We start from the raw sequence: 25,142 nt of genomic DNA, 5'->3' as shown, positions 1-25,142 counted from the left end.
CCTGGGTCCTCTGAACACCTGGGTCCCTCGGACGCCTGGGTCCCTTGGATGCCTGGGTCCCCCAGATAGCTGAGTCCCTTCTACACCGGACACCTGGGTCCCTCGGACGCCTGGGTCCTTCTGCACTGGACACCTGGGTTCCCCGGACGCCTGGGTCCTCTGAACACCTGGGTCCCCTGGACACCTGGGTCCCTTCTGCACTGGACGCCTGGGTCCCTTCTGCACCGAACACCTGGGTCCTCTGAACACCTCGGGCCCCAGGACGCCTGGGTCCCTTCTGCACCGAACACCTGGGTCCTCTGAAAACCTGGGTCCCCAGGACGCCTGGGTCCCCTCTGCACCGGACGCCTGGGTCCCTTCTGCACCGGACACCTGGGTCCTCTGAACACCTGGGTCCCCAGGACGCCTGGGTCCCTCGGACGCCTGGGTCCCCCGGATGCCTGGGTCCCTTCTACACCGGACGCCTGGGTCCCTCGGACGCCTGGGTCCCTCAGATGCCTGGGTCCTTCTACACCGGACACCTGAGTCCCCCGGATGCCTGGGTCCCCTATGGCTGGACACCTGGGTCCCTTCTGCACCGAACACCTGGGTCCTCTGAACACCTGGGTCCCTCGGACGCCTGGGTCCCCTGGATGCCTGGGTCCCTTCTGCACCGAACACCTGGGTCCTCTGAACACCTGGGTCCTCCGGACACCTGGGTCCCTTCTGCACTGGACACCTGGGTCCCCTCTGCACCGGACGCCTGGGTCCCTTCTGCACTGGACACCTGGGTCCCCTCTGCACCGGACGCCTGGGTCCCTTCTGCACCGGACACCTGGGTCCTCTGAACACCTGGGGCCCCAGGACGCCTGGGTCCCTCGGACGCCTGGGTCCCCCGGATGCCTGGGTCCCTTCTACACCGGACGCCTGGGTCCCTCGGACGCCTGGGTCCCTCAGATGCCTGGGTCCTTCTACACCGGACACCTGAGTCCCCCGGATGCCTGGGTCCCCTATGGCTGGACACCTGGGTCCCTTCTGCACCGAACACCTGGGTCCTCTGAACACCTGGGTCCTCCGGACACCTGGGTCCCTTCTGCACCGGACGCCTGGGTCCCTTCTGCACCGAACACCTGGGTCCTCTGAACACCTGGGTCCCTCGGACGCCTGGGTCCCCTGGATGCCTGGGTCCCTTCTGCACCGGACGCCTGGGTCCCCCGGATGCCTGGGTCCCTTCTGCACTGGACACTTGAGTACGTTGTGCACTGGATGCCTGGGTCCCCCGGACGCCTGGGTCCCCTATGACTGCACGCCTGGGTCCCCTGGATGCTTTGACCTCCCCGGACGCCTGGGTCCCTTCCCCACCCACCGCCTGGCTCCCCTGTGCCCGGACGCCTGGGTCCCCCGCGCCGCCCCGCCCCCCAAACGCCCCTTTTCACCCCAAATTGAGTGACAAACAGACGATGGAAACCCCAAAAACCTCCTCAAATCCGGCGCCGATTTGGGGTGAAACCGCCTCAATTTGGGGCTGAAATGACCCAAAACGCAGGTGGGCGGCGGTTAATAAACGATTTATTTGCATTTTACACCGTCGTTTTTCTTACATTCTCCGTTAATTTGCCGTTAAAGTGCTGAGAGGGCGGGTTACTTCTCTTTGTTTAAATTTTATATTTTTAGCTTCTTTTATTATTATTTATTATTATTTTTAAAACTCTTTTTAACAAAAATACCAAAAAAACGCGACTTTCCGAGACACATTTTCCCCCCTTTTATGACACAAAAACCGTAACAAATGCGCCGAGAAACGAAAAATCAACCCTATAAATCCCTTAAAGAACAAAAATCAATGAGGGTGGCGCCGTTTAGTGGCAAAAAACGCGATTTTTGGGGTTATTTCTTGTGAAAATGGGTCATTTTTACCCGCCCCCCCACCCCCCCGTTACCCGAAATTCTTACGCAACCAAAACGTCGGGAAACGCGCCGAAAATTTGATGTTTTCCAGCAGCTTTCGAAGAGGTTTTTTGGTAATAAATTCGGGGTGAAAATATTGGGGAAAACGGGGAAAATAGATGAAAACGTCCCAAAAATGAAAGAGCGAAGAGATGAAGCGTCAGCGTTGGGCGCCGTCCCGTAGGCCGCGTTCGCCGTTTGCGCCAATTCGGCCCCAAAACGGCGCCGAAATCGGCCAAGGAGGGGCCGTCGGAACTTTGCGGGCGCCTATAGGCGGAGGGGCCGTTTTTGGGCGCGATTTGCGGCGTTTGGGGGCGTTTTTAGCGGTGTTTTTTGGGCGCGTCGAGCGCGGCCTTCGCGGCGCCGTCCGAGGGGGAGGAGGATGAGGAGGGGAGCGGCGTTTTCTTCCTCTTGTCGGGCTCCTCGTCGCTGCCGCTCACCTCGTAGCAGCCGCGGCTCCTGGAGCCGATCCCCCCGAACGTCCCGAATTTGGGCGCCTTGCCCCTGTCGGCGCCGTCGGGCCCCTCGTCGCTGAGCGACGCCGAGCGGTGCCGCGGCTTTTTGGGCTTGAAGATGGCGAAGACCCCCCCTTTGGCCGCCTCCGTTTCGCCGTCGGTCGAGCCCAAACTGGCCTTGGAGCTCTTTAGGTCGGGCTTAGAGCCCGAAACGGAACCCGAGGCCTCCAGGGAGACGCCGCCGCCCTTCGCTTTTTGCTTGGAAAAGGTGAATTTAGGCATTTTGAGCTTGGGTTTCTTCAACCGCGCGTCGGGTTCTTCCACCTCGGCATCGGCGTCGCCCCCCGGGAACTCAACATCCACCCCCATCTCCCTGCCCTTCGTTTCGGGCTCGGAAAAGACGAATTTGGGGATGCGGAGCTTGGGGAAGGTGATTTTGGCGTAGTCGGCAGGGGCGCCGGGACCTCCCGTTCCGCATTTCGTGCCGGCGCCGCTTTTGATCTTCGGCCCTTTGGTGTCGGCGTTGAAACCCGACCCCGAAACTGCGGGTGCAACCCCGTGGGCCTCCACGGTGACTTTGGGCCCGTGGGTTTCGCCGGCGCCGTCCACGTTTGGTCCTTTGAGCTTCAGCTCGACGTCCGGCGAGGAAACGCCGGGTGATGGTTGGAACCGCGGCCCTTTCAACTCCACGGCGGGTCCTTCCAGCCCAACACCGACCCCCAAATCTCCTTTGACTTGGGGACCCTCAAGATGACCCCCCAAATCAGCCCCGTTGACGCCGGGGCTGGAAACGCTGAACTGGGGCAGTTTGAGGGACGGGAGCTTGATGGTGCCGCCCAAAATTTGGAAGGCGGCGTCGGGCGCCTCCGGTGACGCTTTGGGGGGTTGAACGTCCAGATCTCCCTTCAACTTTGGTCCTTTCAGGTCTAAATTCAAAGCCGGGGGGGACACGTCTACCGCGGGGCCTTTGATGGCGACGGTTGGGGCGCTGAGGTTGGCGCCCACGTCCGCGGTGGAGCCGTCGCCGCAATCCGGTTTCATCTTGGGCAGCTTCATCTTCCCCCCCAAACCCCCCAACACGTCGACGTTGACGTCGGGACCTTCGAATGAACCCGAAACGCCCAGATCTCCCGCGATTTTTGGTCCTTTCAGGTTGCCCTCCAAAGCGGGGCCGGAGATTCGGGGCCCTTTGAGATCGACGTCGAGCGACGGCGCCGAAACATCCAACTCGGCGCCCGGCGTTTCCAAACCCAAACCCAATTTCAACTTCCCGTCGGGACCTTCCAGTTGTGCTCCAGGAGCGGTGACTTCGCCTTTGACTTTTGGTCCTTTGACGTTGACGTCGGGAGCTTCGACGGCGACGTCAAGACTCGGCCCTTTGACCGTTGGCGCCGAAACTTCCACCCTGGGCGCTTTGAGCTCTCCCTCTATTTTTGGGAGGGTCACCGAGGCGTCCCCCTTGAATCGATGCGATTTCAGATCAAACTCGACGTCCGGGATGGAGATCTTACCAAACATGGGTTTCTTCCCCTTGGGCGACTTCACCGCCGCGTCGCCCTTGACGGTGACGTCCGGCCCGGCCACGTTCAGCTCCAGCTCCGGTGATTTCAACCCAACGTCAACGTCTCCACCCGCCACGTTCACGTCGAACCCGCCCTTCTTGCCCTTGACCTTGGGGCCGCTCATGTGAAGTTTGGGCATCTTGAACTTGCTCTTCTTCCCTTTACCGGTGACATTGGCGTTGGGCGACTCCACGTTGAGCTCCGGCTCCGCTAAATCCACTTCAGCCCCCGGTACCTTCATTTCCACCTTTGGGCTTTTCATCCCGAACCCAAATTTGGGCTTTTTAAACTTGGGAAGTTTGACGTTGGCCTCCGGGCCTTCGACGTTTAAATCGGGACATTCTACGTCAACCTCAGGGCCTTTGAGCTCGACATCGGGACCTTTCAGCTCAGCCGCCATCTTTGGGGACGAGACTTCGAACGTCCCCTTGGTTTTGTGGCCTTTTAAGCTCAAGTCTATCTCGGGCATGGAGATTTTGGGGACGTTCACGTGCATTTCTGGCATCTTCACTTTAGGACCCTTCACTTTGCCCTCCGGCCCTTCGACGCTCATGTCGGGGACGCCGATATCGACCTTGGGGCCTGAAAGTTCCACCTCGGCCTTCGCCAAGTTCACGTCCACGTCAGGACCTTCCCCTTTCAAGCCGAACTTGGGCAGTTTCATTTTGGGGATCTTCACCTTTCCCTCCAGCCCATCAACGTCAACCTCTGGGCCTTCGATGTCCATTTTGGGGCCTTTAATATCGATTTCAGGACCTTTCAGACCCCCCTCGAGCTTCGGGCCATGAAGGTCGGCGTCACCTTTAAGCTTCAGTCCCTTCAAGTTCAAGTCGATGTCCGGCATGGAGATCTGGGGCGTCTTGACGTGCATCTCGGGCACCTTGAACTTGGGGCCCTTCAGTTTCCCCCCTGGACCTTCCAGCTCAACGTCGGGAAGGTCGATATCGACCTTGGGGCCTTTGATATCAACGTCTGGGCCTTTCAAATCACCTTCCAGCTTGGGGACCGAAATGTCCACGTCCCCCTTGACTTTGGGGCCTTTCAGGTTGAAGTCGACGTCGGGCATGGAGAACTTGGGCGCCTTGATGTGCATCTCGGGCATCTTGAACTTGGGGCCTTTGAGTTTCCCCTCTGGCCCTTCAATGGTGACGTCGGGCGCGGCGACGTCTATTTTGGGGGTTTTCACATCGATTTGGGGAGCATTCAAATCCCCTTCGAGCTTGGGGGCGGAAATGTCGACGTCGCCTTTGAGATGGGGCCCCTTGATGTTGAAGTCGACGTCGGGGATGGAGATCTTGGGAGCTTTGATGTGCAATTCGGGCAGCGCAAACTTGGGACCTTTGGCTTTGCCGTCCACGTTGACATCGGGGACTTGGACGTCGACGGCGGGGCCCGAAATATCGATGTCGCCCTTGGGCAGGTTCACGTCCACCTCTGGGCCTTCTCCTTTGAAACCCGGAACCCCAAACTTGGGCATTTTGAACTTGGGCAGCTTGAATTTTCCCTCTGGGCCGTGAATGTCCACGTCTGGAACATCAATGTCAACCTTGGGGCCCTTGATGTCAAGTTCGGGGCCTTTCAATTCACCCTCAAGTTTGGGAAGGGAAACATCGACATCTCCCTTGACTTTGGGGCCTTTCAGGTTCAGGTCAATGTCCGGCATGGAGATCTTGGGGGTCTTGATGTGCATCTCGGGCATCTTGAACTTGGGGCCTTTCAACTTCCCCTCTGGACCTTCAATGTCCAACTCTGGACCTTCAACATCCACCTTTGGACCAGACACCTCAATGTCTCCCTTGGGCAGGTTCACGTCCACCTCTGGGCCTTCTCCTTTGAAACCTGGAACCCCAAACTTGGGCATTTTGAACTTGGGCAGCTTGAACTTTCCCTCTGGACCATGAACGTCCACGTCTGGTGCTTCAATGTCCACCTTGGGACCCTTAATGTCCACATCAGGCCCTTCCAGCTTGGGGACAGACACATCGACATCTCCCTTAATCTTGGGGCCCTTCAGGTTGAAGTCGACGTCGGGCATGGAGATCTTGGGCGCCTTGATGTTCAGGTCGGGCATCTTGAACTTGGGGCCCTTCAGTTTCCCCTCTGGACCTTCCAGCTCCACGTCGGGAAGGTCGATATCGACCTTGGGGCCTTTGATATCAATGTCTGGGCCCTTCAAGTCACCTTCCAGCTTGGGAACAGACACGTCCACGTCCCCCTTGACTTTGGGGCCCTTCAGGTTGAAGTCGACGTCGGGCATGGAGATCTTGGGCGCCTTGATGTGCATCTCGGGCATCTTGAACTTGGGGCCCTTCAACTTCCCTTCAGGACCTTCCAGCTCCACATCAGGAAGCTCAACATCCAGTTTGGGGCCTTTTATATCAATTTCTGGGCCCTTCAAGTCTCCTTCGATTTTCGGGGCGGACACGTCCACGTCCCCCTTGACTTTGGGGCCCTTTAGGTTGAGATCGAAGTCGGGCATGGAGATCTTGGGGGCTTTGAAGTGCATCTCGGGCATCTTGAACTTGGGACCCTTCAACTTCCCTTCTGGGCCCTCAATTTGAACATCTGGGGCACCAACATCCAACTCAGGACCTTTCACATCAATTTTGGGGCCTTTCAGGTCACCTTCCACACACGGCACAGACACGTCCACGTCCCCCTTCACTTTCGGGCCTTTCAGATTCAGATCAAAGTCCGGCATCGAGATTTTCGGAGCCTTAAAATGCATCTCGGGCATCTTGAACTTGGGGCCTTTCAGTTTCCCTTCTGGACCTTCAATCTCCACGTCGGGAACGTCAACGTCAACCTTGGGGCCTTTGATGTCAATGTCTGGGCCTTTCAAATCACCTTCCAGCTTGGGGACTGAAATGTCCACGTCCCCCTTGACTTTGGGGCCTTTCAGGTTCAGGTCAATGTCGGGCATGGAGATCTTGGGGGTCTTGATGTGCATCTCGGGCATCTTGAACTTGGGGCCTTTAATTTTTCCCTCTGGACCTTCAATGTCCAACTCTGGACCCTCAATATCGACTTTCGGACCAGAAATATCCAGGTCTCCTTTGGGCAGGTTTACATCCACCTCTGGGCCATCTCCTTTGAAACCCGGAACCCCAAACTTGGGCATTTTGAACTTGGGCAGCTTGAATTTTCCCTCTGGACCATGAATGTCCACGTCTGGAACATCAATGTCAACCTTGGGGCCCTTGATGTCCAGTTCAGGACCCTTCAGGTCGCCCTCAAGCTTGGGAAGGGAAACATCAACATCTCCTTTGACTTTGGGGCCTTTCAGGTTCAGGTCAATGTCCGGCATGGAGATCTTGGGGGTCTTGATGTGCATCTCGGGCATCTTGAACTTGGGGCCCTTCAACTTCCCCTCTGGACCTTCAATGTCCAACTCTGGACCTTCAATATCCACCTTTGGACCAGACACCTCAATGTCTCCCTTGGGCAGGTTCACGTCCACCTCTGGGCCTTCTCCCTTGAAACCCGGAACCCCAAACTTGGGCATTTTGAACTTGGGCAGCTTGAATTTTCCCTCTGGACCATGAAGGTCCACGTCTGGAACATCAATGTCCACCTTGGGACCTTCAATATTAACGTCAGGAGCCTTCAAATCCCCTTCAAGCTTCGGAGCGGAAATGTCAACGTCTCCTTTCAACTTGGGGCCTTTGAGGTTGAAGTCGACGTCGGGCATGGAGATCTTGGGCGCCTTGATGTGCATCTCGGGCATCTTGAACTTGGGCCCTTTCCATTTTCCGTCTGGCCCTTCAATGTCCATGTCAGGTGTCTCAATGTCAACCGTTGGTCCTTTGACGTTGACATCCGGCCCACTCAATTCCCCTTCGAGTTTTGGCACCGAGACATCGACGTCCACGCCGCCCTTGACCTTGGGGCCTTTCAAATGGAAATCCATGTCAGGCATGGAGATGTTGGGAGCTTTGATGTGCATCTCGGGCATCTTGAACTTGGGGCCTTTAATTTTTCCTTCAGGACCTTCAATGTCCACACTTGGCAACTCAACATCCACCTTTGGACCAGACACCTCAATGTCTCCCTTGGGCAGGTTCACGTCCACCTCTGGGCCTTCTCCTTTGAAACCCGGAACCCCAAACTTGGGCATTTTGAACTTGGGCAGCTTGAACTTTCCCTCTGGACCATGAACGTCCACGTCTGGAACATCAATGTCCACCTTGGGGCCCTTGATGTCCACATCAGGCCCTTCCAGCTTGGGGACAGACACGTCCATGTCCCCCTTAATCTTGGGGCCCTTCAGGTTGAAGTCGACGTCGGGCATGGAGATCTTGGGCGCCTTGATGTTCAGGTCGGGCATCTTGAACTTGGGGCCCTTCAGTTTCCCCTCTGGACCTTCCAGCTCAACATCAGGAAGGTCGATATCGACCTTGGGGCCTTTGATGTCAATGTCTGGGCCCTTCAAGTCTCCCTCAATCTTTGGAACAGAAACATCCACATCCCCCTTGACTTTGGGGCCTTTCAGGTTCAGGTCAATGTCGGGCATGGAGATCTTGGGGGTCTTGATGTGCATCTCGGGCATCTTGAACTTGGGGCCTTTAATTTTTCCCTCTAGACCTTCAATGTCCAACTCTGGACCCTCAATATCGACTTTCGGACCAGAAATATCCAGGTCTCCCTTGGGCAAGTTCACGTCCACCTCTGGGCCTTCTCCTTTGAAACCCGGAACCCCAAACTTGGGCATTTTGAACTTGGGCATCTTGAATTTTCCCTCTGGGCCGTGAACGTCCACATCTGGAACATCAATGTCAACTTTTGGACCCTTGATGTCCACATCAGGCCCTTCCAGCTTGGGGACAGACACATCGACATCTCCCTTAATCTTGGGGCCCTTCAGGTTGAAGTCGACGTCGGGCATGGAGATCTTGGGCGCCTTGATGTTCAGGTCGGGCATCTTGAACTTGGGGCCCTTCAGTTTCCCCTCTGGACCTTCCAGCTCAACGTCAGGAAGGTCAATATCGACCTTGGGGCCTTTGATGTCAATGTCTGGGCCTTTCAAATCACCTTCCAGCTTGGGGACAGACACGTCCACGTCCCCCTTAATCTTGGGGCCCTTCAGATTGAAGTCGACGTCGGGCATGGAGATCTTGGGCGCCTTGATGTGCATCTCGGGCATCTTGAACTTGGGGCCCTTCAACTTCCCCTCTGGACCTTCAATGTCCAACTCTGGACCTTCAACATCCACCTTCGGACCAGAAACTTCAATGTCTCCCTTGGGCAGGTTCACGTCCACCTCTGGGCCTTCTCCTTTGAAACCCGGAACCCCAAACTTGGGCATTTTGAACTTGGGCAGCTTGACTTTCCCCTCCGGGCCGTGAACGTCCACGTCTGGACCCTCCACGTTGACTTTGGGGCCCTTGACGTCCAACTCGGGGCCCTTCAGTTCCCCTTCCAACTTGGGGCTGGAAACGTCCAATTCCCCTTTGACTTTGTGCCCTTTCAGGTTCAGCTCCACGTCCGGCATCGACACTTTTGGTGAGGAAATACTCAGGAAAGGCATTTTGAACTTGGACCCTTTGGATTTCGCCTGCACGTCCACGTCCGGAGCCGCAATCTCGACTTTCGGACCAGATATTTCCACGTCAGGTTTCTTCAGTTTCAAATCCACCTCCGGGCTTTGAACTTTAGGGCCAGAAAAGCCAAATTTGGGCAGTTTAAACCTGGTTTTTTTAGCTTTTCCTTCCACATCAAACTTCGGTCCCTCGACCTCAAACTCAGGCCCTTTGACGTCGATTTTAGGGCCTTTGATCTCAGCCTCTAATTTGGGAAGAGCAGGATCAACGTCAGCTTTGAGTTTGGGGCCTTTCAGGTTTAAGTCAATATCTGGCATGGAGATTTTGGGCACGTTGAACTGAATCTCAGGCTTTTTAAACTTGGGGCCTTTAATTTTCCCTTCCGGGCCTTCGATGTCGATGTCGGGAACATTGACGTCAACCTTCGGACCCGAAATACTGACGTCGGCCTCGGGGAGGTCGACATCAACGTCTGGACCTTCTCCTTTCAACCCAGACAACCCGAACTTGGGCATTTTGAACTTGGGCATTTTGATTTTGCCTTCTGGGCCGTGAACGTCCACGTCTGGAACATCAATGTCCACCTTGGGGCCCTTGATGTCCAGTTCGGGGCCTTTCAAGTCACCCTCAAGCTTGGGGACAGAAATGTCCACGTCTCCCTTGACTTTGGGGCCTTTCAGATTGAAGTCGACGTCGGGCATGGAGATCTTGGGGGTCTTGATGTGCATCTCGGGCATCTTGAACTTGGGGCCTTTAATTTTTCCCTCTGGACCTTCAATGTCCAACTCTGGACCTTCAATGTCCACCTTTGGACCAGACACCTCAATGTCTCCCTTGGGCAGGTTCACGTCCACCTCTGGGCCTTCTCCTTTGAAACCTGGAACCCCAAACTTGGGCATTTTGAACTTGGGCAGCTTGAACTTTCCTTCTGGACCATGAACGTCCACATCTGGTGCTTCAATGTCAACTTTTGGACCCTTGATGTCCACATCAGGCCCTTCCAGCTTGGGGACAGACACATCGACATCTCCCTTAATCTTGGGGCCCTTCAGGTTGAAGTCGACGTCGGGCATGGAGATCTTGGGCGCCTTGATGTTCAGGTCGGGCATCTTGAACTTGGGGCCCTTCAGTTTCCCCTCTGGACCTTCCAGCTCCACGTCGGGAAGGTCGATATCGACCTTGGGGCCTTTGATATCAACGTCTGGGCCCTTCAAGTCTCCCTCAATCTTTGGAACAGAAACATCCACGTCCCCCTTGACTTTGGGGCCTTTCAGGTTCAGGTCAATGTCCGGCATGGAGATCTTGGGGGTCTTGATGTGCATCTCGGGCATCTTGAACTTGGGGCCTTTAATTTTTCCTTCAGGTCCTTCAATGTCCAACTCTGGACCCTCAATATCCACCTTTGGACCAGAAATATCCAGGTCTCCCTTGGGCAGGTTTACATCCACCTCTGGGCCTTCTCCTTTGAAACCCGGAACCCCAAACTTGGGCATTTTGAACTTGGGCAGCTTGAATTTTCCCTCTGGGCCGTGAACGTCCACATCTGGAACATCAATGTCAACCTTGGGGCCCTTGATGTCCAGTTCAGGACCCTTCAGGTCGCCCTCAAGCTTGGGAAGGGAAACATCAACATCTCCCTTCACTTTGGGGCCTTTCAAGTTGAGATCAAAGTCCGGCATGGAGATCTTGGGCGCCTTGATGTTCAGGTCGGGCATCTTGAACTTGGGGCCCTTCAGTTTCCCCTCTGGACCTTCCAGCTCCACGTTGGGAAGGTCGATATCGACCTTGGGGCCTTTGATGTCAATGTCAGGGCCTTTCAAGTCACCTTCCAGCTTGGGGACAGACACGTCGACGTCCCCCTTGACTTTGGGGCCTTTCAGGTTCAGGTCAATGTCGGGCATGGAGATCTTGGGGGTCTTGATGTGCATCTCGGGCATCTTGAACTTGGGGCCTTTCAACTTCCCTTCAGGACCTTCCAGCTCAACATCAGGAAGCTCAACATCCAGTTTAGGGCCTTTTATATCAATTTCTGGGCCCTTCAAGTCTCCTTCGATTTTCGGGGCGGACACGTCCACGTCCCCCTTGACTTTGGGGCCCTTTAGGTTGAGATCGAAGTCGGGCATGGAGATCTTGGGGGCTTTGAAGTGCATCTCGGGCATCTTGAACTTGGGACCCTTCAGCTTCCCCTCTGGACACTCCAGCTCAACATCTGGAGCCTCTATGTCCACTTTGGGGCCTTTTACTGTCACTTCGGGCCCTTTCAGGTCACCTTCTAACTTGGGGACGGAAACGTCCACGTCCCCCTTCACTTTGGGACCTTTCAGGTTGAGATCAAAGTCCGGCATCGAGATTTTCGGAGCCTTAAAATGCATCTCGGGCATCTTGAACTTGGGGCCTTTCAGTTTCCCTTCTGGTACCTCAATATCCACACCAGGAGCTTCTATGTCCACTTTTGGGCCTTTAATGTCCATCTCGGGGCCTTTCAGGTCACCCTCTAGTTTAGGGGCAGAAACATCCACGTCTCCCTTCAATTTGGGGCCTTTCAGGTTCAAATCGATGTCGGGCATGGAGATTTTTGGCGTTTTGAAGTGCATCTCGGGCATCTTGAACTTGGGACCTTTGAGCTTTGCTTCCGGACACTCCAGCTCAACGTCGGGAACGTTCACGTCCAATTTGGGGCCTTTGATATCGATTTCGGGGCCCTTCAAATCTCCCTCGATCGTCGGGGCGGACACGTCCACGTCCCCCTTGACTTTGGGGCCCTTTAGGTTGAGATCGAAGTCAGGCATGGAGATCTTGGGGGCTTTGAAGTGCATCTCGGGCATCTTGAACTTGGGACCCTTCAGCTTCCCTTCTGGGCCCTCAAGTTCAACGTCAGGAAGGTCAATGTCCACTTTGGGCCCTTGGAGTTCCAGGTCTGGCCCTTTCACATCGCCCTCGATTTTGGGGAGGGAAACGTCCATTTCTCCTTTCACTTTGGGGCCTTTCAGGTTGAGGTCAACGTCGGGCATAGAAAACTTCGGCGCCTTAAAGTGCATCTCGGGCATTTTAATCTTGGGTCCTTTCCATTTGCCCTCAGGACCTTCCACTTCAAGGTCGGGAACATCAACATCCAACTTTGGGCCCTTAATATTCACATCCGGCCCTTTCAAGTCGCCCTCGAACTTTGGAAGGGAAACATCAGCACCCCCCTTGAATTTGGGGCCCTTCAGGTTCAGGTCAATGTCTGGCATGGAGATCTTGGGGGTCTTGATGTGCATCTCGGGCATCTTGAACTTGGGGCCCTTCAACTTCCCCTCTGGACCTTCAATGTCCAACTCTGGACCTTCAATATCAACTTTCGGACCAGAAATATCCAGGTCTCCCTTGGGCAGGTTCACGTCCACCTCTGGGCCTTCTCCTTTGAAACCCGGAACCCCAAACTTGGGCATTTTGAACTTGGGCAGCTTGAATTTTCCCTCTGGGCTGTGAACGTCCACATCTGGAACATCAATGTCAACTTTTGGACCCTTGATGTCCACATCAGGCCCTTCCAGCTTGGGGACAGACACGTCCACGTCCCCCTTCACTTTGGGGCCCTTCAGGTTGAAGTCGACGTCGGGCATGGAGATCTTGGGCGCCTTGATGTTCAGGTCGGGCATCTTGAACTTGGGGCCCTTCAGTTTCCCCTCTGGACCTTCCAGCTCAACATCAGGAAGGTCGATATCGACCTTGGGGCCTTTGATGTCAATGTCTGGGCCCTTCAAGTCTCCCTCGATCTTTGGAACAGAAACATCCACATCCCCCTTGACTTTGGGGCCTTTCAGGTTCAGGTCAATGTCGGGCATGGAGATCTTGGGGGTCTTGATGTGCATCTCGGGCATCTTGAACTTGGGGCCTTTCAACTTCCCTTCAGGTCCTTCAACGTCCACACTTGGCAACTCAACATCCACTTTTGGACCAGACACCTCAATGTCTCCCTTGGGCAGGTTCACGTCCACCTCTGGGCCTTCTCCTTTGAAACCTGGAACCCCAAACTTGGGCATTTTGAACTTGGGCATCTTGAATTTTCCTTCTGGACCATGAACGTCCACATCAGGTGCCTCAACATCTATTTTTGGACCCTTGATGTCCACATCAGGCCCTTCCAGCTTGGGGACAGACACATCGACATCTCCCTTAATCTTGGGGCCCTTCAGGTTGAAGTCGACGTCGGGCATGGAGATCTTGGGCGCCTTGATGTGCATCTCGGGCATCTTGAACTTGGGGCCCTTCAGTTTCCCCTCTGGACCTTCCAGCTCAACATCAGGAAGCTCAACATCCACTTTGGGGCCTTTGATGTCAATGTCTGGGCCTTTCAAGTCACCTTCCAGCTTGGGGACAGACACGTCCACGTCCCCTTTGACTTTGGGGCCTTTCAGGTTCAGGTCAATGTCCGGCATGGAGATCTTGGGGGTCTTGATGTGCATCTCGGGCATCTTGAACTTGGGACCCTTCAACTTCCCCTCTGGACCTTCAACATCCACACTTGGCAACTCAACGTCTACTTTCGGACCAGAAATATCCAGGTCTCCCTTGGGCAGGTTCACGTCCACCCCTGGGCCTTCTCCTTTGAAACCTGGAATCCCAAACTTGGGCATTTTGAACTTGGGCATCTTGAACTTTCCCTCTGGGCCATGAACGTCCACATCTGGTGCTTCAACATCTATTTTGGGGCCCTTGATGTCCACCTCAGGGCCTTTCAGCTCACCTTCCAGCTTGGGGACAGACACATCGACATCCCCCTTAATCTTGGGGCCCTTCAGGTTGAAGTCGACGTCAGGCATGGAGATCTTGGGCGCCTTGATGTTCAGGTCGGGCATCTTGAACTTGGGGCCCTTCAGTTTCCCCTCTGGACCTTCCAGCTCCACGTCAGGAAGGTCGATATCGACCTTTGGACCCTTGATGTCCAGTTCGGGGCCTTTCAAGTCACCTTCCAGCTTGGGGACAGACACGTCTACATCCCCTTTGAGTTTGGGGCCTTTCAGGTTCAAGTCAATGTCCGGCATGGAGATCTTGGGGGTCTTGATGTGCATCTCGGGCATCTTGAACTTGGGGCCTTTAATTTTTCCTTCAGGTCCTTCAACATCCACACTTGGCAACTCAACGTCTACTTTCGGACCAGAAATATCCAGGTCTCCCTTGGGCAGGTTCACGTCCACCTCTGGGCCTTCTCCTTTGAAACCTGGAATCCCAAACTTGGGCATTTTGAACTTGGGCATCTTGAACTTTCCCTCTGGACCATGAACGTCCACGTCTGGTGCCTCAACATCTATTTTTGGACCCTTTATGTCCACATCAGGGCCTTTCAGCTCACCTTCCAGCTTGGGGACAGACACATCAACATCCCCCTTAATCTTGGGACCCTTCAGGTTGAAGTCGACGTCGGGCATGGAGATCTTGGGGGTCTTGATGTGCATCTCGGGCATCTTGAACTTGAGGCCCTTCAGTTTCCCCTCTGGACCTTCCAGCTCAACATCAGGAAGGTCGATATCGACCTTTGGACCCTTGATGTCCAGTTCGGGGCCTTTCAAGTCACCTTCCAGCTTGGTAACAGACACGTCTATGTCCCCCTTGAGTTTGGGGCCTTTCAGGTTCAGGTCAATGTCCGGCATGGAGATCTTGGGGGTCTTGATGTGCATCTCAGGCATCTTGAACTTGGGGCCTTTAATTTTTCCCTCTGGACCTTCAATGTCCAACTCTGGACCTTCAATGTCCACCTTTGGACCAGACACCTCAATGTCTCCCTTGGGCAGGTTCACGTCCACCTCTGGGCCTTCTCCTTTGAAACCTGGAATCCCAAACTTGGGCATTTTGAACTTGGGCATCTTCAATTTTCCTTCTGGACCATGGACGTCCACATCAGGTACCTCAACATCTATTTTTGGACCCTTTATGTCCACCTCAGGGCCTTTCAGCTCACCTTCCAGCTTGGGGACAGACACGTCCACGTCCCCCTTCACTTTGGGGCCCTTCAGGTTGAAGTCGACGTCGGGCATGGAGATCTTGGGCGCCTTGATGTTCAGGTCGGGCATCTTGAACTTGGGGCCCTTCAGTTTCCCCTCTGGACCTTCCAGCTCAACATCAGGAAGGTCGATATCGACCTTGGGGCCTTTGATGTCAATGTCTGGGCCCTTCAAGTCACCTTCCAGCTTGGGGACAGACACGTCCACGTCCCCCTTGACTTTGGGGCCCTTCAGGTTGAAGTCAACATCGGGCATGGAGATCTTGGGGGTCTTGATGTGCATCTCGGGCATCTTGAACTTGGGGCCCTTCAACTTCCCTTCAGGTCCTTCAACATCCACACTTGGCAACTCAACATCCACCTTTGGGCCAGACACCTCAATGTCTCCCTTGGGCAGGTTCACGTCCACCTCTGGGCCTTCTCCTTTGAAACCTGGAACCCCAAACTTGGGCATTTTGAACTTGGGCATCTTGAATTTTCCCTCTGGGCCGTGAACGTCCACGTCTGGAACATCAATGTCAACTTTTGGACCCTTGATGTCCACATCAGGCCCTTCCAGCTTGGGGACAGACACGTCCACGTCCCCCTTAATCTTGGGCCCTTTGAGACCGATGTCCACGTCGGGCATGGAGATCTTGGGCGCCTTGACGTGCATCTCGGGCACCTTGAACTTGGGGCCCTTCAGTTTCCCTTCGGGACACTCCAAATCAATATTCGGTGCCTCAATGTCAACTTTTGGCCCTTTAACGTCTATTTCTGGCCCTTTCAGCTCTACCTTGGGAGCCGCCATGTCCAACTCTCCCTTCGCTTTAGGTCCCTTGAGGTTCAAATCGACGTCCGGCATGGAGATCTTTGGCGTTTTGATGTTGAGCTTCGGCATCCTGAACTTGGGGCCTTTCCATTTGCCTTCCGGCCCCGCAACATCCAGCTCCGGCGCTTCAATATCCACTTCCGGCCCCGAAACATCCACCTCTGCTTTGGGCAGGTTGACGTCTATGTCAGCTCCTTCCAATTTGGGTCCAGAGACGTTAAAATGAGGGAGTTTCACTTTGGGCGCTTTCAATTTGGCTTCCGGACACTCCAGGTTGACGTCGGGGACCTCGACGTCTATTTTCGGCCCTTTGACGTCACCTTCGACCTTCGGAAGGGAAACATCCAACTCTCCTTTCATTTTATGTCCCTTTAGGTTCAAATCGACGTCCGGCACGGAGATTTTGTGCGCCTTGATGTTGAGCTTCGGCATCCTGAACTTGGGGCCTTTGACCTTCCCTTCTGGACACTCCAAGTCTACGTCGGGCAAGTCGACATCCACTTTGGGCCCTTCCACATCTAGTTTGGGGCCTTTCAGATCTCCCGAGACCTTGGGAGCGGAAATTTCCGCTTCCCCTTTCAGGTGGGGGCCCTTCAAAGCGAGATCCACGTCTGGCATGGACAGTTTGGGCGTCTGGACGTTTAATCCAGGCATCTTCAATTTGAGACCTTTTCCTTTTCCTTCCGGGCCTTCGATGGCCACGTCAACGTCAACCTTGGGCCCGGAAATGGCCACGTCGCCCTTTGGAAGAGTCACGTCAACACCGGGACCTTCTCCTTTCATGCCGGGCACCCCGAATTTGGGCATTTTCAGCTTGGGGATCTTCACTTTGCCCTCTGGACCGTGAACGTCCACGTCTGGCGCTTCTATGTCGACTTTGGGGCCTTTGATGTCAAGTTCGGGTCCTTTCAGCTCCCCTTCCAGTTTTGGGGCAGAAACGTCCAGTTCCCCCTTCACTTTGGGGCCTTTCAGGTTCAAATCGATGTCGGGCATGGAGATCTGGGGGGTCTTGAAGCTCATCTCGGGCATCTTGGGGCCCTTCAGGTGTCCTTCGGGGCCTTTGATGGCCACGCTCGGCAAGTCAACGTCAACCTTGGGCCCAGAAATGTCCACTTGGCCCTTTGGAAGAGTCACGTCAACATCGGGACCTTCTCCTTTCATGCCAGGCACCCCAAATTTGGGCATTTTCAGCTTGGGGATCTTCACTTTGCCCTCTGGACCGTGAACGTCCACATCTGGTGTTTCAACGTCAACTTTGGGACCTGTGAACTCGAGTTGAGGCCCCTTCAGATCAGCTCCTACGGCGGGAACGGAAACCCCCACGTCACCCTTGACGTCGGGGCCTTTCAGATTGAGCTCAACGTCCGGCACGGAGACCTTGGGGCCTTTCAGTTGCCCTTGGGGCCCTTTGATGGCCACGCCTGGCACATCAATGTCAACCTTGGGCCCAGAAATGTCCACTTGGCCCTTTGGAAGAGTCACGTCAACATCAGGACCTTCTCCTTTCATGCCGGGCACCCCAAATTTGGGCATTTTCAGCTTGGGGAACTTCACTTTGCCCTCTGGACCATGAACGTCCACATCCGGCGCTTCGATGTCAACTTTGGGGCCTTTGATGTCAAGTTCGGGTCCTTTCAGCTCCCCTTCCAGTTTTGGGGCAGAAACGTCCAGTTCCCCCTTCACTTTGGGGCCTTTCAGGTTCAAATCGATGTCGGGCATGGAGATCTGGGGGGTCTGGACGTGCACCCCCGGCATCGTGACTTTGGGGCCTTTGATGTCGACGTCGGGCGCGTCCACCCCCAGTTTGGGGCCTTTCACGTCAAGTTGAGGCCCTTTCAAGTCCATCTTTGGGACAGAAACACCGGCGTCTCCCTTCACCTTCACGTCCAGCTCCGGCGCGGCCACACCGGGGCCTTTCACCGATTCACCAGCGGGAACCTTCACGTCCATCCTGGGGACGGTGACACTCAGATCTCCCTTCACTTGAGGGCCCTTCAGGTTCAAGTTGACGTCCGACAGAGAAATGTGGGGCGTCTCCATCTTCTTGAACGCGGGGCCTTTCCATTCCCCTTGGCCGGCGACGCCGACGGCCACGTCGCACGGCGCCGGCGCCACCTCGGCCTTCGGGAGCGTCGCCTCCATGGCGGGACCGTCCCCTTGCGCGGACGGGGCCGTAAACTTCGGATAAGTCATGTGCGGGATTTTGAGCTTTATCTTCTCATCGTGAACGTCGGCATCAGGAGGCGGGACGGCTGCGCCGGGGCCTTTGATGGCCACGTCGGGTCCTTTGATGGCCACGTCGGGTCCTTTGATGGCCACGCCGGGGACCTCCGGTTGTGGGGACAGGACCTTTGCGTCCCCCTTCAGCCCCACGTCCACCTGCGGCCTCGGGACTTGGGCCGAAGGAGCCGGAACTTGCGGCGCCGGGAGGTGGACGGACGAGGAGGCGACGTCGGCACACGGAGCTTGAGCGTCGGCGCCGGATCCCGCGCCGGGGAAGCCGAATTTGGGCATTTTCAACACAGGGATCTTGATTTTTCCCACATCGAGCGCCGCGTTCTCCGCTGCCGGCAAAGCAACGTCAACCGCGGGGGCGCGTGTGTCCCCCAGCGTCTCCCCTCGGCCATCGGCGCCATAAATGTGTCCTTTGCCGTCCAGGCCGGGCCCCTTGATGTGAAAACCCATCTCCACGTGCCCCGTTTGGCCATTGGCCTCAAACGCGGGTGAGCCCGGGAACGCGGGGGCCGGAAACGTCGCGTCCCGGCAGTTCCGCCGCGACCCATTTTCCAGTTTCTCCGCCAGGAACTTGACTTTGCGGCGGCTGAGGGACCCGAGTCCTCATCTCGACGCCTGAGACTCCGATCCCGGGCTTGACGTCCAACTTTTGGGTGGAAGATCCAACCGTAGGCCCGGGAGGAGCCTCCCCCGGCGCCATCTTGATGACGCTTGTCGTCGATTCTCCCCCAATCGTCCCTTGGGCGACGTCGTGGCTCGGGAGGCGGATTCGGAACTCGGGGCCGAGGACCTCGGCGTCTTGGCAGCCGTCCTGCGCGGTGACGTCCACGGTGTACGCCGTCACCTTCCGCGTCACCGTGATGGTCCTGCTCTGCGTCCCGCCGCCGTCGGGCTCCGCCAGCTCCTCCGACTTGAGCCGCGGTTTGATCTTCGTCGTGTAGATGCGCCGGTACTCCTCGTCATCGCCGCTCTGCCAATGGGGAGAACCGCCATGAGCGATGAGACGCAGCGTCGGCCTCCCGCCGCCATCATAGAGTCACGGCGGGGCAGGAGTTGGATTGACCACAAATGATCATCCGGAGCTCAAAATGGCGCCAGAATCACCTCAGGGGCAAAATGGCGCCAGAATCACCTCAAAATGGCCCCAGAATCACCTCAAAATGGCGCCAGAATCACCTCGGGCAAAATGGCGCCAGAATCACCTCAGGGGCAAAATGGCCCCAGAATCACCTCAAAATGGCCCCAGAATCACCTGAGGGGCAAAATGGCGCCAGAATCACCTCGGGCAAAATGGCGCCAGAATCACCTCAGGGGCAAAATGGCAGCACCAGGGGCACCAATTTTGGGTTTTTTTAGCCTTAAATTTGTGATATAATGGAAGGAAATGTAAAAAAAGTGACTAATGTGGGAATTATGAATTCATAGAATGATCCCCAAAGTGTTTCAAAATGGCGCCAGAATGACCTCAGGGTCAAAATGGCGCCAAATTCCCTCAATGTTAAAATGTCACTAAAATCACCTCAGGGTTCAAATGGCACCAAAATCACCTCAAGGTCAAAATGGCGCCAAAATCACCTCAATGTTAAAATGTCACTATAATCAGCTCAGGATTAAATGTCACTAAATTCACCTCAATGTAAAAATGTCACTAAATTCACCTCAATGTAAAAATGTCACTAAAATCACCTCAGTGTTAAAATGCCACTAAGTTCACCTCAATGTTAAAATGTCACTAAAATCACCTCAGGATCAAAATGGCACCAAAATCACCTCAAGGCTCAAAATGTCGCAAATATCACCTCAATATCAAAATGTCACTAAAATCACCTCAGGGTCAAAATGGCGCCAATATCACCTCAGGATTAAATGTCACTAAAATCACCTCAATATCAAAACGTCACTAAAATCACCTCAGGATTAAATGTCACTAAAATCACCTCAATATCAAAACGTCACTAAAATCACCTCAGGATTAAATGTCACTAAAATCACCTCAATGTTAAAATGTCACTAAAATCACCTCAGGGTCAAAATGGCGCCAAAATCACCTCAGGATTAAATGTCACTAAAATCACCTCAATATCAAAATGTCACTAAAATCACCTCAGTGTCAAAATGCCACTAAATTCACCTCAATGTTAAAATGTCACTAAAATCACCTCAAGGCTCAAAATGTCGCAAATATCACCTCAATATCAAAATGTCACTAAAATCACCTCAGGATTAAATGTCACTAAAAACACGTCAATGTTAAAATGCCACTAAGTTCACCTCAATGTTAAAATGTCACTAAATCACCTCAATGTTAAAATGTCACTAAAATCACCTCAGGGTCAAAACGGCGCCAAAATCACCTCAAGGCTCAAAATGGCGCAAATATCACCTCAGGATTAAATGTCACTAAAATCACCTCAATATCAAAATGTCACTAAAATCACCTCAATGTTAAAATGTCACTAAAATCACCTCAAGGCTCCAAATGTCACTAAAATCACCTCAGGATCAAAATGGCGCCAAAATCTCCTCAGGGTCAAAATGGCGCAAATATCACCTCAGGATTAAATGTCACTAAAATCACCTCAAGGCTCCAAATGTCACTAAATCATCTCAATGTTAAAATGTCACTAAAATCACCTCAATATTAAAATGTCACTAAAATCACCTCAGGATCAAAATGGCGCCAAAATCTTCTCAGGGTCAAAATGGCGCAAATATCACCTCAGGATTAAATGTCACTAAAATCACCTCAAGGCTCCAAATGTCACTAAATCATCTCAATGTTAAAATGTCACTAAAATCACCTCAACGTTAAAATGTCACTAAAATCACCTCAGGGTCAAAATGGCGCCAAAATCACCTCAGGATTAAATGTCACTAAAATCATCTCAGTATAAAAATGTCACTAAAATCACCTCATTGTTAAAATGTCACTAAAATCACCTCAGTGTTAAAATGTCACTAAAATCACCTCAGGATCAAAATGGCGCCAAAATCTCCTCAGGGTCAAAATGGCGCAAATATCACCTCAGGATTAAATGTCACTAAAATCACCTCAAGGCTCCAAATTTCACTAAATCACTTCAATGTTAAAATGTCACTAAAATCACCTCAAGGCTCAAAATGGCGCCAAAATCACCTCAGGGCTCAAAATGGCGCAAATATCACCTCAATATCAAAATGTCACTAAAATCACCTCAATATCAAAATGTCACTAAAATCACCTCAATGTTAAAATGCCACTAAGTTCACCTCAATGTTAAAATGTCACTAAAATCACCTCAAGGCTCAAAATGGCGCCAAAATCACCTCAAGGCTCAAAATGGCGCCAAATCACCTCAGGGTCAAAATGGCGCCAAATCACCTCAGGGTCAAAATGGCGGCCGTGCACGTCCCAGGGCTCGTCATGGAGGGTCCCCACTCACCAGCACGACCTCGGGGCTGCTGGGGACGAAGCCGTCGTGTCCCCACGTCTGTCCGGGCAGGGGGGACCTGTCCCCCTTGCGCTGCAGCCGCAGCCCCAGCGTGTGGTGGCCCATGGAGCTGAGCAGCTGCGCCACCTCCCGGACTGCAGGTTGTCGAAGTACACGGTGGCGCCCACGATCTGGTCACCTGAGGGACGGGAAAGGGCGTAAGTGGGGGGGAATGGTGTAAATGGGGGGGAATGGTGTAAATGGGGGGGGAATGGGGAGAAATGGGGGGGGAATGGGGAGAAATGGGGGGGAATGGGGGTAAGTGGGGGGGGAATGGGGGTAAGTGGGGGGGGAAAGGGGGTAAATGGGGGGGAATGCGGGTAAATGGGGGGGGAATGGAGAGAAATGGGGGGGGAATGGGGAGAAATGGGGGGGAATGGGGAGAAATGGGGGGGAATGGGGAGAAATGGGGGGGAATGGGATTAAATGGGGGGGAATGGGGAGAAATGGGGGGGGAATGGGGGTAAATGGGGGGGGAATGGGGAGAAATGGGGGGGGAATGGGGAGAAATGGGGGGGGAATGGAGAGAAATGGGGGGGAATGGGATTAAATGGGGGGGAATGGGGAGAAATGGGGGGGAATGGGGAGAAATGGGGGGGAATGGGGAGAAATGGGGGGGAATCGGTGTAAATGGGGGGGAATGGGGATAAATGGAAGGAAATGGGCGTAAATGGGGGGGAAATGGGGATAAATGGGGATAAATGGGGGGGAATGGGCGTAAATGGGGGGGAATGGGAGAAATGGGGGGGAAAATGGGGAGAAATGGGGGGGAATGGGAGATATGGGGGGGGAAATGGGAGTAAATGGGGGGAAAATGGGAGTAAATGGGGAAGGAATGGAAGTAAATGGGGGGAAATGGGCGTAAATGGGGGGGGAATGGGGATAAATGGGGGGGGAATGTGGGTAAATGGGGGGGAATGGGGGTAAATGGGGGGGGAATGGGGGTAAATGGGGGGGAATGGGGATAAATGGGGGGAAAATGGGTGTAAATGGGGGGGAAATGGGTGTAAATGGGGGGGAAATGGGTGTAAATGGGGGGGAATGGGGGGGAAATTGGGAGAAATGGGTGGGGAATGGGGAGAAATGGGGGGGAATGGTGTAAATGGGGGGGGAATGGGGAGAAATAGGGGGGGAAATGGGGAGAAATAGGGGGGGAATGGGGATAAATGGGGGGGGAATCGGAGTAAATGGGGGGGAATCGGTGTAAATGGGGGGGAATGGGGATAAATGGAAGGAAATGGGCGTAAATGGGGGGGAAATGGGGATAAATGGGGATAAATGGGGGGGGAATGGGCGTAAATGGGGGGGAATGGGGAGAAATGGGGGGGAATGGGGAGAAATGGGGGGGAATGGGATTAAATGGGGGGGAATGGGATTAAATGGGGGGGAATGGGGAGAAATGGGGGGGAATGGGGAGAAATGGGGGGAAAATGGGAGTAAATGGGGGGGAAAATGGGGAGAAATAGGGGGAAAATGGGGATAAATGGGGGGAAAATGGGGATAAATGGGGGGAAAATGGGGGGAAAATGGGAGTAAATGGGGGGGAATGGGGATAAATGGGGGGGAATGGGGATAAATGGGGGGGAAAATGGGGATAAATGGGGGGGAAAATGGGGATAAATGGGGAGGGAATGGGGATAAATGGGGGGAAAATGGGGATAAATGGGGGGAAAATGGGGATAAATGGGGGGGAATGGGCACAAATGGGGGGGAAAATGGCACAAATTGGGGGAAAAGGGGCACAAATGGGGGGAAAGGGACACAAATGGGGGGGGGACGTGTCAGAAATGGGGGGGGAAATGGCACAAATGGGGGGGAATGGGGAGAAATGGGGGGAAAATGGGAGTAAATGGGGGGGAAAATGGGGATAAATGGGGGGAAATGGGGATAAGTGGGGGAGAAAGGGCGTAAGTGGGGGGGAAAGGGCGTAAGTGGGGGGGAAAGGGCGTAAGTGGGGGGGGGGATGGGTGTAAATGGGGGGGAGATGGGTGTAAATGGGGGGAAATGGGCGTAAATGGGGGGGAAATGGGGAGAAATGGGGGGGAATGGGGGGGAATGGGGGGGGAATGGGGATAAATGGGGGGGGAATGGGGATAAATGGGGGGGGAATGGGGATAAATGGGGGGGGAATGGGGGTAAGTGGGGGGGAAGGAGGAGGAAAAGAAGAATTAGAAAGGAAAAGAAGAAGGAGGAAAAGAATTAGAAAGGAAAAGAAGAACTGAGAAAAGAAGAAGGAGGAAAAGAAGAATTAGAGAGGAAAAGAAGAATAAGAAAGGAAAAGAAGAATAAGGAAGGAAAAGAAGAATAAGGAAGGAAAAGAAGAATAAGGAAGGAAAAGAAGAATAAGGAAGGGGGGGAAGCAAGGGAGGTGCCACCAAGGTGTCCAAACCATCCCCAAAGCGGCCGTTTTTGGCCCCAGCGCGGGTCGCACCTTCCCTGACGACGCCCATCCTGGCGGCCGGCGAGTTGTGCTGCACGCGCCGCACGAAGACGCCGGCGTCCGTCTGGTCGATGGTGATGCCGTGGGACGTGCTGCCCTGCCAGCTGGGGAGCAGCAGCTCCCGCGTCTCCTCCTCCTGCTCCATCTGCGAGAAAACGGGGCGCGGGGGTGTCCCCGGGGGGGTTGGGGTGAGGGTGTTTTGGGTGAGGGTGTTGTTGGGTGAGGGTGTTGTTGGGTGAGGGTGTTGTTGGGTGAGGGTGTTGGGGGGGTGAGGGTGTTGGGGGGGTGAGGGTGTTGGGGGGGTGAGGGTGTTGGGGGGGTGAGGAGGGTGTTGGGGTGAGGGGGGTGTTGGGGTGAGGGGAGTGTTGAGGTGAGGGGGGTGTTGGGGTGAGAGCATCCCCGTGGGGGTTTGGGGTGAGGGTGTTGTTGGGGTGAGGGTGTTGTTGGGGTGAGGGTGTCCCCGGGGAGGTTTGGGCTGAGGGTGTTGTTGGGGTGAGGGTGTTGTTGGGGTGAGGGTGTTGTTGGGGTGAGGGTGAGGGCATCCCTGGGGGGGTTTGGGGTGAGGGTGTTGTTGGGTGAGGGTGTTGTTGGGTGAGGGGGGTTGTTGGGGTGAGGGGGGTTGTTGGGGTGAGGGGGGGTTGTTGGGGTGAGGGGGGTTGTTGGGAGGGAGAGGAGTGTTGGGGTGAGGGCGTCTCCGTAGGGGTTTGGGGTGAGGGTGTT

General features: G+C 54.5%; 1 protein-coding gene across 1 annotated transcript; it reads right to left on the bottom strand.

Moving 5' to 3' along the window:
- Window positions 1-1,949: 1,949 nt before the first annotated feature.
- Window positions 1,950-24,646, bottom strand: LOC308052654 (neuroblast differentiation-associated protein AHNAK-like). Its single transcript, XM_080364712.1, is given in 5 exon segments — window positions 1,950-19,098; window positions 19,160-19,482; window positions 21,935-22,071; window positions 22,074-22,121; window positions 24,414-24,646. Coding segments are annotated over 5 exon segments (17,514 nt in total). The 5' UTR covers window positions 24,568-24,646; the 3' UTR covers window positions 1,950-2,246.
- Between the last annotated feature and the right edge of the window lie 496 nt (window positions 24,647-25,142).

The sequence above is a fragment of the Nesoenas mayeri genome (genome assembly GCF_963082525.1).
Source record: "Nesoenas mayeri genome assembly, contig: SCAFFOLD_113, whole genome shotgun sequence".
Lineage (NCBI taxonomy): Eukaryota > Metazoa > Chordata > Aves > Columbiformes > Columbidae > Nesoenas > Nesoenas mayeri.
Note: the sequence above shows the minus strand (reverse complement) of the source record. Positions and strands in the feature narration are given on the sequence as shown.